The sequence below is a fragment of the Nanorana parkeri genome, unplaced genomic scaffold (assembly GCF_000935625.1).
Source record: "Nanorana parkeri isolate BGI_ZX_2015 unplaced genomic scaffold, ASM93562v1 scaffold117, whole genome shotgun sequence".
Classification (NCBI taxonomy): domain Eukaryota; kingdom Metazoa; phylum Chordata; class Amphibia; order Anura; family Dicroglossidae; genus Nanorana; species Nanorana parkeri.
In genome coordinates, this window is record NW_017306385.1 from 1870035 (window position 1) to 1883634 (window position 13600).

General features: G+C 41.5%; 1 protein-coding gene across 1 annotated transcript in view; it reads left to right on the forward strand.

The window, feature by feature from the left end:
* Window positions 1–13600, forward strand: part of SAMD12 (sterile alpha motif domain containing 12) — a 270158-nt gene that overhangs the window by 217547 nt on the left and 39011 nt on the right. Inside the window, exon 4 of the mRNA XM_018553346.1 lies at window positions 11104–11244. Within this exon, the coding sequence (XP_018408848.1) occupies window positions 11104–11244 (141 nt within the window). The remainder of the gene's footprint in view (window positions 1–11103; window positions 11245–13600) is intronic.

The window sequence follows — 13600 nt, forward strand, 5'->3', positions numbered from 1 at the left end:
GGATCATGGTGCGTGTGTATGCACAGTAAAGATCTTCGGCTGGGAGAAGAGGAGGGACACGCTAAGTCAATGCAATCAGCCCGGCAGCGTGCACGGGCACAGACTCTGTGGGACACAGCAGTCAACGATGGATCAGAGACCTGCACCAGCGCTGGAGGGACTCCTGAAAACTACAGGAAAGAAGATGATCGGATCAAGAGGCATCATTTAAGGTAAGTCCTTAGAGCAGCAATGAGAGGGGGGGGGGGGATTTTGTTTTAACTTTAATGTCACTTTAAATATGCTTTTCATATATAAAGAATAATAAAACATATATCAAATATACTAAAAATAGTCAGCTGCATGTCAAACAGAACAGGCATCCCTCCGGTTTATAAAGGAGAACATGCGTGTAAGATGGGTGTTCTCTGCATTAATGGACCAGTACTGAAACACGATATTGCATATCAGAGGAAACCAATAAACGATATAAAGGATGGCTTGTTCTATTCCCAGGCGAAGAGTCAGACAGGAATGACAATACACAGACGACAATGTCACATTTCATAATGCTGCAGGTTACATTGCCGTCTACACTACATGTTTGCCAAAGGTGTTTGAATTATTTATATACATCATCCATTGTTTAAATAACCTATCTCTCATCTCCTTTTATTTAACGCTGTTAGGAGAAGATCTCATGAACATCTTGACATTCTATTCACATTGAATGGTATTCAAAAGGGTTCGAACCGTTTGGAGTTTTAGAAAAGCATTGTTTTATCTGACGGCTTTGCTTTACAGAACTTGGGTCTGAAAAACTTTTCCATGAAGAGCTGTTTAGATTTCTGAATTTTAATCTTTAAATGTTTTGAGTTTTTAAAGTTGCAAAATATTTTCTTGAAATATAGTGGCTCATCTGATCCAGAAGTCCCTGTTGAAGTGGATGCACCGATAGTGGTTTTTTCAGTATCGAGTACTGATATATTTTTTTGGTACTTGCCCATACCGAATACTGATACCAAAAGTCCCATTAAGGAAGCCGGGTGGCATGTAATGACTCGCAGCCCGACTTCCTGATCAGCTGGGAAGCCAGGCAGCGTGTAATGACTTGCCACCCAGCTTCCAGATTAGATGACGAGGAAGCATGGAGCCAGCTTTCTGTCCAATCAGGAAGCCAGGGAGAGGGTAATGGCTCGCTTCCTGATTGTCCAGCTTCCCGACCAATCAGGAAGCCGGGCGGCGAGTCATTAGACTGCACCCGGCTTCCTGATTGGGAGGGAATCCAGCTCCATGCTCCCTCGTCACCAGGGAACATGGAGATGGCTTCCCGGCCAATCAGGAAGCCGGGGGACGGGTAATGACTCGCCACCCGGCTTCTTGGTTGGCTAGCTTCCTGACCAATCAGGAAGCCAGGGAGAGTGTAATGATGCGCCGCCTAGCTTCCCGATACCGGAAGTTTGGGCTAGGGATAGGCATCAGTAGCATTTGGGTAAGTACGAGTACTAGTATCGGTGCATCCCTAATGCAAACCATATCTCCCAACTGCCCACCATTTGGAACCAAATCCCTCTGTCCCTCTTTCCTCCTCAGTTGTCCCTCCTTTTGGTCTGATGTACAGATATCTATTAAAAGGTTCTATCTGACTACCAAATGTGTTTATTCTGCACTAAAATCTTTATCTTATCTTTAATTTTCTTGTTTGCTATTTTGAAAAGGCAGTATAAAGATTAAAAAAACACATCTGGGTTTAACCAATTATTTTGGGATGTAAATTTGTAAGGGTCCACAAGGTTGTGCCCATCACCGAAATACATTGTGCTCGAAGGTGTCCCTCTTTCTTATCTCAGAAAGCTGAGAGGTATGTACAAACCCTGTCAGTAGTATTGTACTCTTACCCATCGATTAATGGAGAAAGTTTGGAGTTTAGGTGATGCCCTTTATTTGCTAACTTAAAAGATTACTTTAAATTAGGATAAAACCTATTCTATAATTTTTCTCAGTCACATAGCATTACATTGCATAGTGCATCATAGAATAGATTTGGGCATGACTTGTTGGGCAGAATTATACTACACCCCAATAACAAGTAAAATAAAGAAACTGGGTTATTTTGGGGGCTTTTATGTCTAATACATCCCTGAAGACCATGCTTACATAAAAATAATAAAAATGCAATCTTTATTGTTACAAAAAATTGCAAACTATTACATTAAAATCATCCATCGAAAATGGCAGAGCATACTCTACTGAGACCCTCGATGTTGCATTCCAGTACAGGAATTCCAGTCAGTTCAGAATGTCACATCCATGATCCTGATATACAGCTGTAATACTCAGTGATCCAGAATGCATCAGGGTCTATAACTCTGCGCATTTCGATCCGACACGGGGGGGCTTCCTCAGGAGGGAGATAACATGGCCGGAGGGAGAGAGGGGGACATAGCAATTAAAATCATAAAACAACACCACCCAAATGAAACTTATCTGGGGGAGTTTGCTTCCAAGGATGTACGTTTCAGATGCAAAGCGAACAGAACTCCTCCCACTTACACCAAAGTAGTGTGCTCAACAGAGACATCTCATAGATAAGAAATATTTTATTTAAAATACTTTTAATTATGCTGTGTGAATAGGAACACATAACAAACATATAGAAGGGTTTTGTCAAATGTTTCTGCAAACGTGGAAATAAACTTTAATTTATTAATAATGCAAGTTTTTTGAATTCCTTAGATTCCTTTGTCAGCCGTTATACAATTCTGCAGAATTGTATAAAACCTAGCGAAGGGATCTAAGGAGTCCCGAAAGCTTGCATTTTTAATAACTTAAGTTAGCAAATAAAGGTTATAAACCCAATCAGTAAAGTTTCATGTATGCTTTAAAATAATCTTTTAGATTGTAAGCTCTCATGAGCAGGGTCCTCCTTACCCTCCTGTATTGTAACTGTACTGTGTTCTTTCATTTTGTAAAGAGCAGTGCAAACTGTTGGTGAAATAAATCCTGTATAAATAATATACCGTATTTTGCGGTCCATAAGACGCACCGGACCATAGGACGCAGGGAGGTCCGGCACGCCTTATGGAGCAGACTGTAGCTTCTGTCACAGCTTCTATGACAGAAGCTGCAGTTAGTGACCGCTGAGACAGATGGCGCTGTGATTACAGGGCCCGGTCTCAGTGATCACACAGAGCAGACGAAGAACGTCCGTGATCTCGATCGTCACCGCTGCTCCGTTTTAATACGAATGATCTCATTAGATCACTCGTATTAAACGAGCAGTGGCTCCTACTGCTGAGCTCGATCGCCGCCGCTGCTGCTCGGCTTTAATACCAGTGATCTCATTAGATCACTCGTATTAAACGAGCAGTGGCTCCTACTACTCGCCCGGCGCCCGAAACTGCATGTCTCGGGCGTCGGGATTCGCTCCATAAGACGCAGGCACATTTTCCCCCTCCTTTTTGGGGGAAAAAAGTGCGTCTTATGGAGCGAAAAATACGGTAATCTTTTTTTTTAATGTGTAGCGCTCACCCCTGAAGGAGCCGCTGGATTTCCCGGTCATCATCACTAGTCTGTCTAGGGGTATGATCTTCAGCCGCACCATTAGCATTTACCACCCTCTTCTAGTGCCCACAAAGCTGATGTCCACTCCAGTAATGCAATGCTGAATAACTTTTTATTAATCATCTTCACACTGGGGAGAGGTTATAGGGATCCTAAGCTTCTAGAGTGTAACAGACATAGACTCCAGACTCACCAGACCTCTTTAGCATCTCAGTATAGATCCACTTGTGGTACAGTGAACGATAATTGGAGTAACAGATGAGCAGGAGATGAGTACAGATCCTCAGCAGGAGAGACATCAGCCATGCTCCAGAGGTCCTCTATGTTCCAGGCACCTCCAGTAGACATCAGCTTCTCTGGTTCTCCTCATCTGGCAAGCAGCACAGGCCTCCTCCATACTTAAGGCCTAGGGAAACTCTTCCTGGACTACAGCATATGCCCACACCCAGGCCTAGCCTGGGGGGCAGACTGGACAGCATCCAGCCCTAATCCGTGGCTGGTCCCGACTAGTCTGACCACATGGCAAATCCCTCCAGTATATGTACCCTATCCCAGCATGCACCACTGGTTGAGAGAAACCCAGTGATTGACTGCTGTACTGTACATACTCACAGTGCCTCTCATTGGCTGTCCCACAATATAGCAGAGTCAAACTCCACCACCCAGGGGGGTACAGTCAATGCCAGACACCTAGAATTAACCAGATAAATGCCACTATAATCCAACCAGGCTGACTACAGCCCTGGCAATCACTAAATGTCTAGTAGCCACCTCACAGAAGGTGATGGGGGCTCCAAATTAATATTTTTAAATCTGCAGCTTATTTAAAACTGTACCCCACATTGAACTTATAGGCACTCCAAGTCCTGTTCCTCTTAAGTCCCCGGATGCCACCTTGTGTCTCTGGACCTCATCTAGCTGCATATTGTTATCAACCACTCCATGGCCTAGGCTTCCATTGTCCCTGGGCCCTTTTGTGACGCCTGGGGAACCGATACATCTCAGTGTCTCCTCTTAATCCTGTGCTTCCATACGGTCTGTTTCAGCCACCTAGTTTCTGGTCAGCCTGTTCCTAGTGGATATGGACTCCCATCCGTGTGTGTACATTTATTACTACTTGTTCTGTAACTCACTCCATAGAGAGTAATTTGTTCTGTCTGTGAAGTGACTGACTGGCATTTTTAGCGATATACTATCAGCGCACTTATATCATGGAGTAGAGTTGCATCAGGAGTAGCACTATCGGAACATAGAGAACATCATCAAAACAATTTCAGCAGTGGTTGGCAGACATTGTCAGCACTATGTCAAAAATTAATTAATCATGCAGAATTAATGTTAATTTAGACAAATAAATTGATGGAAACAATGTCCACGGTATAAGATTTTTCAAGATGTTTTAAGCAGAATATTTATTTTTGTTTACGCCTGGAAAAACACTTGAATCACTAGCGATCTTAGATTGGATTGCTAAAAATTGCACTTGTGCTCTTCTTCCTCACCTTTGACAGCATTGGTGCTTAGTGATTGGCCCACTGCTGTCACATGGGTGCATTCAAAGTGTGTCCAGATGTGCAGCATATGCAGAGTTTGCGCCCAGAAGCCAAAAAAAAAAAGATGTTGGGTAAAAAAAAGGTGAATACGTCTTGTTGGAGGGGCCGCCATTAAAGTGAACCTGTTGTTTTGCTGTTCTTGGACAAAGCACAGCGCCAATTTATTGTAATGAACATTTTGGGAAAAGAAAAGTATCAGAATGGTTTTCATGCCACACACTGTTCTAATCGTCATTAAATACTGCAATTCTTTGATGACACCATAGACAATTGCTGCACGCAGTGCTTTTCAACGTGCTGACGCTCGAAAATATCTGTGAAGTTTATTTTGAATGTACTATTTAAAGTATTGTTGGGCTGAAAAATGATATTCTTCCTTGCTAGCAACAAACAGCACCGACAGTTTATTTTTTACTTGCATTTGGTCACAGCTAGAACACAGATAAAGTAGGAAAACATACTGTAAGATAAAACGATTCTCATTTAACGGCCAAACAGAAGCAGCATTAACAATGAAACAACTACACCCTTACTGCGGTATGTGATGACAGCCCACTAATTATCCAAGTTCTACCAAAGAATGCATGGAATGGATAGTTTTCAGTTCACACCTTCACATATTGAGGATAATCTCCAGTTGTTCCATTTCCATTTGTCCTGCATTAGTTTTGAGCTTAAAAAACATCACCGAAAAAGAGATCTGATCTTCAGGAGCCCTGGATTAGTTGCTTTTTGGATGCCAAGGATCCAGCACATTGGATCTCAGTATTGAGATTTTCTGGATAATTCTGGCATTATAATTAATTTGTGTGATACTACAAATTCTGATAATTAATGCTACACTGCAGTTTTCCTTGTGTACATCCCTGTCATAACAACAACTGTCAACCCTATTACCCACATTAAAGTGACACTAAACTCAGGAATTAAATCTTAATAATAGTACCTTAACAAAAATGTGTTGTAAAGTACAATCTCCCATTTAGTTCACAAATTTGTGCTGAGGTTGTAGTCCATCACAGAAGGGAGCTTTGGCTGCTTTACAACACACACAGGGACCATGGAGAACAAAAGTGCCAAGCAGATTCAGAGATGATTTGAGGATCTACAGCCGAGTGATACACAATAAGATACATTTTTGTAAATAGGTAATTGAATGTATTTTTTTAAATGTAGTTTTTTAGTTTAGTGTCACTTTAAATTCACTAAAAAAGGTTTAACTATAAAAGAAGAGGAAGACCTCGCCTCTCCCCCAGTGCTGCCAAACGCCTCTACATTGAAGATAATTCTTCCTCTGAAATCTGCAGAGAAGCTACCACTTCCCCATTGCATTCATTGGTTCCTTCTGCTGCTGTATCCTGTTGTGATGTGGAGTTAGGTGGGAGGCAGTGACGTGCGGTACCTTCCGTGCTGAATGAGGCATTCCCCCTGCCTGCCCCAGCCCTCCCCCTGCCCGCCGACGCACGCACCACCCCAGAACGCCAAAACCCCAACATGGTCACCAAGCTATGTGTAGAGGAAGGGAGGAGCCTCCCTTTCCCTCACTTGCTCATCACTGTTAAGGCATAGAGATCGATATACTCAGTGTGTCTTTCCATGCTGTGTAACCTCTTATAAGCCAGTCTGAAAGGAGAAAAAGCTGTAAGCTTCAGACTTGAAGCTGACATCTTTTTTTCTCCAGAATACTAGGTGAGGCCCTGCCTCCCCTGACCGCATGATCACAGCAGGGGACACAGGTAATTGACACTCGTGGAAGTGTTGGTTTCGTAGTAGATTTCAGAGGAAGTCTTCTCTCCAACCTGCTGAGAAGCTAACACTTCATGTTCCAACAGGTAAATGTTAACAGTTCCATGTGTTTGTGTTCCTTTAAATACCCCAGAAGTACAGGAATATACCTGTTGATCTGCCAGAAATGCTTTTCTTTTTCCTGTTGTGTCTTTTGCAAAATAACTGCTCAAGCACTCTCAGCTCTCTTCAACATAAAAGTTAAACATCTGTAGTTCAAGATAAGAACTAGGAGGTCTAAATAGACTTTAAAATAAAGCAGGAAATGTGAGGAGGACATCATTTAATCAAAAAGTTATAACAAAATGCTTCCAAAGGTATATTTTTATTCCTGCTAGCTGCATTATTGATGGATATGATCTGTTATAGATTAGGACAGGGCCATCAGCAGGATAAGTACACTAAAAGTGCACTTTTCCTTTAAGAGGCTGATAACCCCATGTCGTGCATTTTAAGACATACAGTTTAACCAAAATATTATGCAAATGTATGTACATAATGCAAAAAAACAGGCATATTTTCTGGCTGCTGCTGCCCATGGGACAGTATACGTATTACAATGACCAGGCTGGCTAGGAATTTTCGTTTGCCCAGCATGTACAATCTTTCTGCATCTGATAATGTCTGTGCTGTAAGTGAAACAGTTCAGTGTAATGGGAGGCTTTCTAATGCTTATTCATTATTTATTCTCTTCATATTTATACCCTTGGCTTACTGGAAATTGCAACCGATCTCCAGCTGCAAAAGTCTTTCAGCTCCGCCAGAATTCGTGGAACCTGATTTTTCTTACTCTCTTCCTGGTGCTTATCATAGGATGCCAGGTTATAAAACTGTCCATCATTATTTGGACCTAAACTGAAAACATGACATACTGTAATCTTAATGCAGTTTTATATTTTAAAAAATACAGCAAACCTTATTTCATACAAGTCAAATCTAGTTTTTATAAGGGTTCACATGCCAACAGTTGCACTGGGAGAGTTAACAATCCAAAAACCTTTTGTAGTCACAAGCTCTCAGGGGGACTAAAATAACCAATGATTAATTCAGTGTCTCTCAAACTTTTATCAGTCATGCCCCACTTTGAAAGCAGTTGAAATGTCGTCCCCCATCCCTACACTTGAGCCCTACACTGTCTGGCCCAAAAAAATAAATCAACCACCTGGATTTCAGGCAGTGTTATGATCTGGGATTGCTTCAGTTGGTCAAGTCTAGGTTTAGCAATGTTATGTGCCAAAAAAATGTCAGCTGCTACCTGAATATACTGAATTATCATGTTTTTCCATCAATGGATTTTTTCTTCCCTGCTGGCACATTGGGCATATTCCAAGATGACAATGTCCGGATTCATCCGGCTCAAATTGTGAAAAAGTGATCCAGGTAACATGGACTGGCCACCAAAATGCAGACCTTAAACCCATTCAGAATCTTTGGGATGTGCTGGAGAAGAATTTACACAGTGGTCGGACTCTCTCATCATCACTAGAAGATCTTAGTGAAAAATTAATGTAACTCTTGATGGAAATAAACATTGCGACATTGCATAAGTTTAAAGGAATGATGCCATGGCTATTGTGTGCCATAATCAAAGCTAAAGATGGTCCAACTTAATATTCGAGTGTGTGACTTTTTTTGGACCTTGGATCCTTACATCTGTGGCACTATGTGGTAACCCTCCTTACCCTGTGCCACCATCTGATACCTTCCCTCGCCTCTATGACACCATCTGATATCTCTCCTTACCCTGTGACCCTTTTTTCTGTTCCCTGTAACACCATCCAATATGTGACACCCTTGACATGGTAACCCTGCTCCTGACTCATGTGACACTATCTTGTACCTCTCCTCACCCCTGTGGCACCATCTGGTACCCCTTCTCCTGACCCTTGTTACACCATCTGGTACCAGTTTTCATCTGATACCACTTTTCACCACTGGAACATCATCTGATGCCTTTCCTCACCCCTGTTACACCATCTGATACCTCTCCTCATCTCAGTTTGCATGGCACTAGTGCCCCTATATGGTGCTGATGAGTATATGAAATTCCATCTACGGCATTCGCTCGGCTACACGCTGGGTGGAACTTTTCTATTCGACCCACCTAATGAATTGGTGAAGTTGTATTCTCTTCAAAATCCAATCCTATGCAAACAAACATCCTGCTAGTTTTTATCTCTCCTGCATCTAAGTGAGCATTTATTTTGTGAAGTCTCCTTTTTTTTTTTTTTATTTTTTTTTTAGTGAATCTGCCTATATCATTAAAAGTAATAGCAATCTGGGAAAAATGTACTTTGATGTGATATGTGATGTGTATGTGAGATGATGTGATATGTGTTTTTTATCTTCTTTTTTTTTTTAATGTTCTTTTTACATTCTTTTTTACATAACATCTTTATACTACAAATAAGCATTTAATACCGGGCAGCTAAAACTGAGTGCGAAAAGCATATCGCCGCAGATAGTAAAAAGAACCCCAAAAATGGTGACATTTTAATAACAGCGGTGTCACAGAACATTGTGTTTCTTAAAGACAAGAACAGCAGAACCTGTTTTCAGATCATTTTATCTCTTATTAAATCTCCATACAGTATGAACAGAACGGGCAGGTTGGGTGGGGAAAAGTACAAGTCATTAGGAAGTATATTTATATTTAAGTCTAAGCTGGTTATCTCTGTAAACGACTAGAGTTTATAGGATTAGCCAATAAACATGTGAACAGAACGCTGGAGCTCCATCTGCTGGCTGGAAGTGTAAATATGGAATATTTATTATTATTTCATATCTAATCATTTTTAAGTTCTAATTGTAACAGAAAATATGTGCATCATTCGGTACACAAGCAGACAGTAGTAGTATAGGAGCAGGCAGAAGCATAGTCAGTGATCAAGCCGAGATCAGTAGCCAAAGGTATCAGGTTTAAGTTGGAAGGCAATAAGCGCAGTCGGATGAATCAGCAGCCAAGTTCAGATTTGAATCCTGACACTTGTCTAAGTGAGGCCGCCAGCCATTGTGCAGGTGGATGCGAGGTTGGATGAATTAGAAAACCTGAGCTAGTTATTATTGTTAACCCTGTTAAGCAGGGGGGCCCACGCTTTATTGACAACGTTTTAAAGTCAGCTCTGCCAACTTCACAAATGTTCTATAGACAGCCTTAAAGTGAACCTAGTATCTGAGATCTTTCTTCAGGTTAAGGAACACCTATAATATGTAATTCTAACATTAAACATGTATTTATTATCTATCACAGATATCACAGTACTCCCCCTGATAATACTTTTATCTGATTGTCTCCATCCTTCTCAAGAAGGACAGAGCCATCTTTGTTCAGGCATCAACCAGAGTCACTGTCAACTTTATGGATGGAGATACTGTCCCAGAGTTGATAGTCATACCGACTGTGGTTTTGGCTGTGTTGGCAAATATCTGATGCGGTCTTATCACTGGGAAAAGGGAGGCTAAGGAATGCTTCCGTCTACCAGCAGCAGACTGATGACATCATCTCAGCCTAGGCAAAGTCACTGGACTGGATTTCAAGGACTGCTTTTTGTATACTGTGACATGTTAGGAGTTCATTCATAGAGAGTTGTCAAGTCTGCATAATTTTAAATGTTCTAGGACAGAGAGATTTTCCAGCATTGTGGTTGGACCTGATCCTTCACACTTCTGCTTAGGGACGGACATCTCTCTTGGGGGGAAAAAGAATCTTCCCTTCTATGGTCACTCTAAAGGCATCTATAATAAATGGCAAAATCCCTTTGAGTCAACTAGTCACTAATTTTGAAGTCACTAATTGACTCCCTATAAAGTGGTCTCTCAAAATAAGACCATTGTATCATCATTTGTTGGCCCTATGTTTTCAATTGCAAGCAGCTTCCGTCTCATGATTGCTCAAGTGTAGCTTAGACCTAAAGCTGGTCACACATGATAATTTGATTGTACAGTTTCCGTTTGGATTTATAGTTTGAGGTCTTACATGATTGTATGTAAATTGAATAGATTCTTTGGGTAGGAGATTGTACAGGCTTTTGAATGTAACTTGGCCAACCCAAGGGAAAAGGGCAATGAGCAAAGGTTGGTAAACAGTATCAAAGACAGATCTGTAAATTGAAAAGTGATCGGACCTTGAGGGTTAGTATTCTGCAGTTTGCATATTGTCAGCATATTTTGCATTTTTACTAAATTATCCGGCAATTATATGTTTCTATATTATTCTCCCCAGGTCGCGCTTTACTGCGACTCACGGACAAGAAGCTAGAACGGATGGGGATCAGTCCAGAGAGCCAGCGGCAATATGTCCTACAGCAAGTCCTCCAGCTCAAAGTACGGGAGGAGGTCCGGAACCTACAGCTGCTGACACAAGGTAGACAGAGCCAGTTGCATGTCTTTAATGCGCCTGACATATTAATTCGGAACAAACTTGCCCTTTCATGGTATGAATTACTTTCTAAAGGTCTCCGGAGGTAGTTTAAAGAAAGCAACAGTAGTTCTAAAGAACAATGCAGGAATGGAGATGTGGAATTGACCACTTGGCAGGATGAATGTCGTCTTAATCCACAAAATATCGGTGTTCTAAAGGTTTAAATGTCAAGCTGCTACGATGAAAATAGCTTTAAAGACCATATCCGAGAGCCGTAAATGTAGTCATTTGTACTTCTGTTCTTTCTTTTTTTCCTGTGCTGTACCTGGTCGTAAACAAGGTTCAAAATAATGCCAAAAAAAAACAAAACAAGCACACACAAAAGATAAAACAAGAAAGCCAGGTAATGAGATTTCTCTTTAATAGGATCTTCCTGGATACGGAGAGAATAAAACCCACCTCTAGAAAAAAAAAAGAAAGGAAATGTTATTAAAGGTGATCTATCATAAAGCAAAATAACTGTATTAGGAGTCTCAGATGAAAGCTTTCCAGGCTGCAAGCTAGTTGTGGTGTGGCAAAGTCAGTGATGGTGAAGCTGGCAGGAACTAGTATGCAGTCTAGCAAAGATGGAAAACGGATGGAAACATCTTTTCGAAGCTTCTCTCACAGAGGATAGTGCTGATACCTATGTTGCATTCTCCTTTTTGGGGGGTTGAATACTTAAGTTGTATTCCAGGAACTTTTGAGGCCCCCCCTTTTCCCACTTCCTTCTTTTTCGCTCCCTACTTTGCTCTGTCATTCCTCAAGCACAATATTAGCGGTTTATGTAAAATTCCACCACCTTCCAGCATCACCATTTTATTAGTCACCACCACTCCCTGAGTATCTGCACTCTAGATGCTATTGCATATTTCTTTTGTGGCGTTGTATTTTAATATGCTTCATTTTTATGACCATATTCAGTACCATATGTTTCAGTATGGAATGGTGACAACACTACATATTTCTCTGTATGCCAAATCTTTTATTCTGAAGCGTAAATAAAAAGATTTATTGTAGGTAAAAGAACTGAGTTGAATTCAACTGTTTTGCAGCTTGAGTGCAGCTTTAGGTTTGAAACAAATAATCAACTTTTAAATCTGAACTCCAGGCAAGTATAAAACATTGTTATTTTCTTTCCTCTACTGAACTTTTTTATCAGTGCGGCATTTGTATTTAGAAAAAAATAATAATTTAAGGCCCCTCCACCTGCTCAAAGGTGTCCCCGGTATAATTAACAGTTTTTCACTAACACCAAGACCCTGGTTTGTGTGTGTTTTACTATGGACCAATCCACACATATTTGTTGAATGTCTTTATGCGCTCTAAAACAAAATTTATATGGAGCTGTAAACCCGTAAAAAATCAGTTTACTAATAAAAAAACATAAAAATTACCATGACAGATTGAAACATGTGTTTGTCTAATCCTAGGCTATATACACTATATTGCCAAAAGTATTGGGACATCCCTCCAAATCATTGAATTCAGGAGTTCCAATCACCTCCATGACCACAGGTGTATAAAATCAAGCACCTCGGCATGCAGACGCTTCTACAAACATTTGTGAAAGAAAGGGTCGCTCTCAGGAACTCAGTGATTCAAGCATTGTACCGTGATAGGTTGCCACCTGTGCAATAAGTCCATCTGTGAAATTTCCTTGCTACTAAATATTCCATGGTCAACTGTTGGTGGTATTATAACAAAGTGGAAGCAACTCGAAACAACAGCAACTCAGCCACGAAGTGGTAGGCCACGTAAAATGACAGAGCGGGGTCAGCGCATGCTGAATCGCACAGTGCGCAGAAGTCGCCAACTGTCTGCAGAGTCAATAGCTAGAGACCTCCAAACTTTGTGTGGCCTTCAGATTAGCACAACAACAGTGCGTAGAGAGCTTCATGGAATGGGTTTCCTTGGCCGAGCAGCTGCATCCAAGCCTTACATCACCAAGTGCAATGCAAAGCGCCAGATGCAGTGGTGTATAGCACGCCGCCACTGGACTCTAGAGAAGTGGAGACGTGTTCTCTGGAGTGACGAATCACACTTCTCTGTCTGGCAATCCGCTGAACGCGTCTGGGTTTGGCGGTTGCCAGCAGAGCGGTACTTGCCTGACTGCATTGTGCCAAGTGTAAAGTTTGGTGGAGGGGGGATTATGGTGTGGGGTTGTTTTTCAGGGGTTGGGGTTGGCCCTTTAGTTCCAGTGAAGGGAACGCTTAAGGCATCAGCATACCAAGACATTTTGGACAATTTCATGCTCCCAACTTGTGGGAACAGGTTTGGGATGGCCCCTTCCTGTTCCAACATGACTGCGCACCAGTGC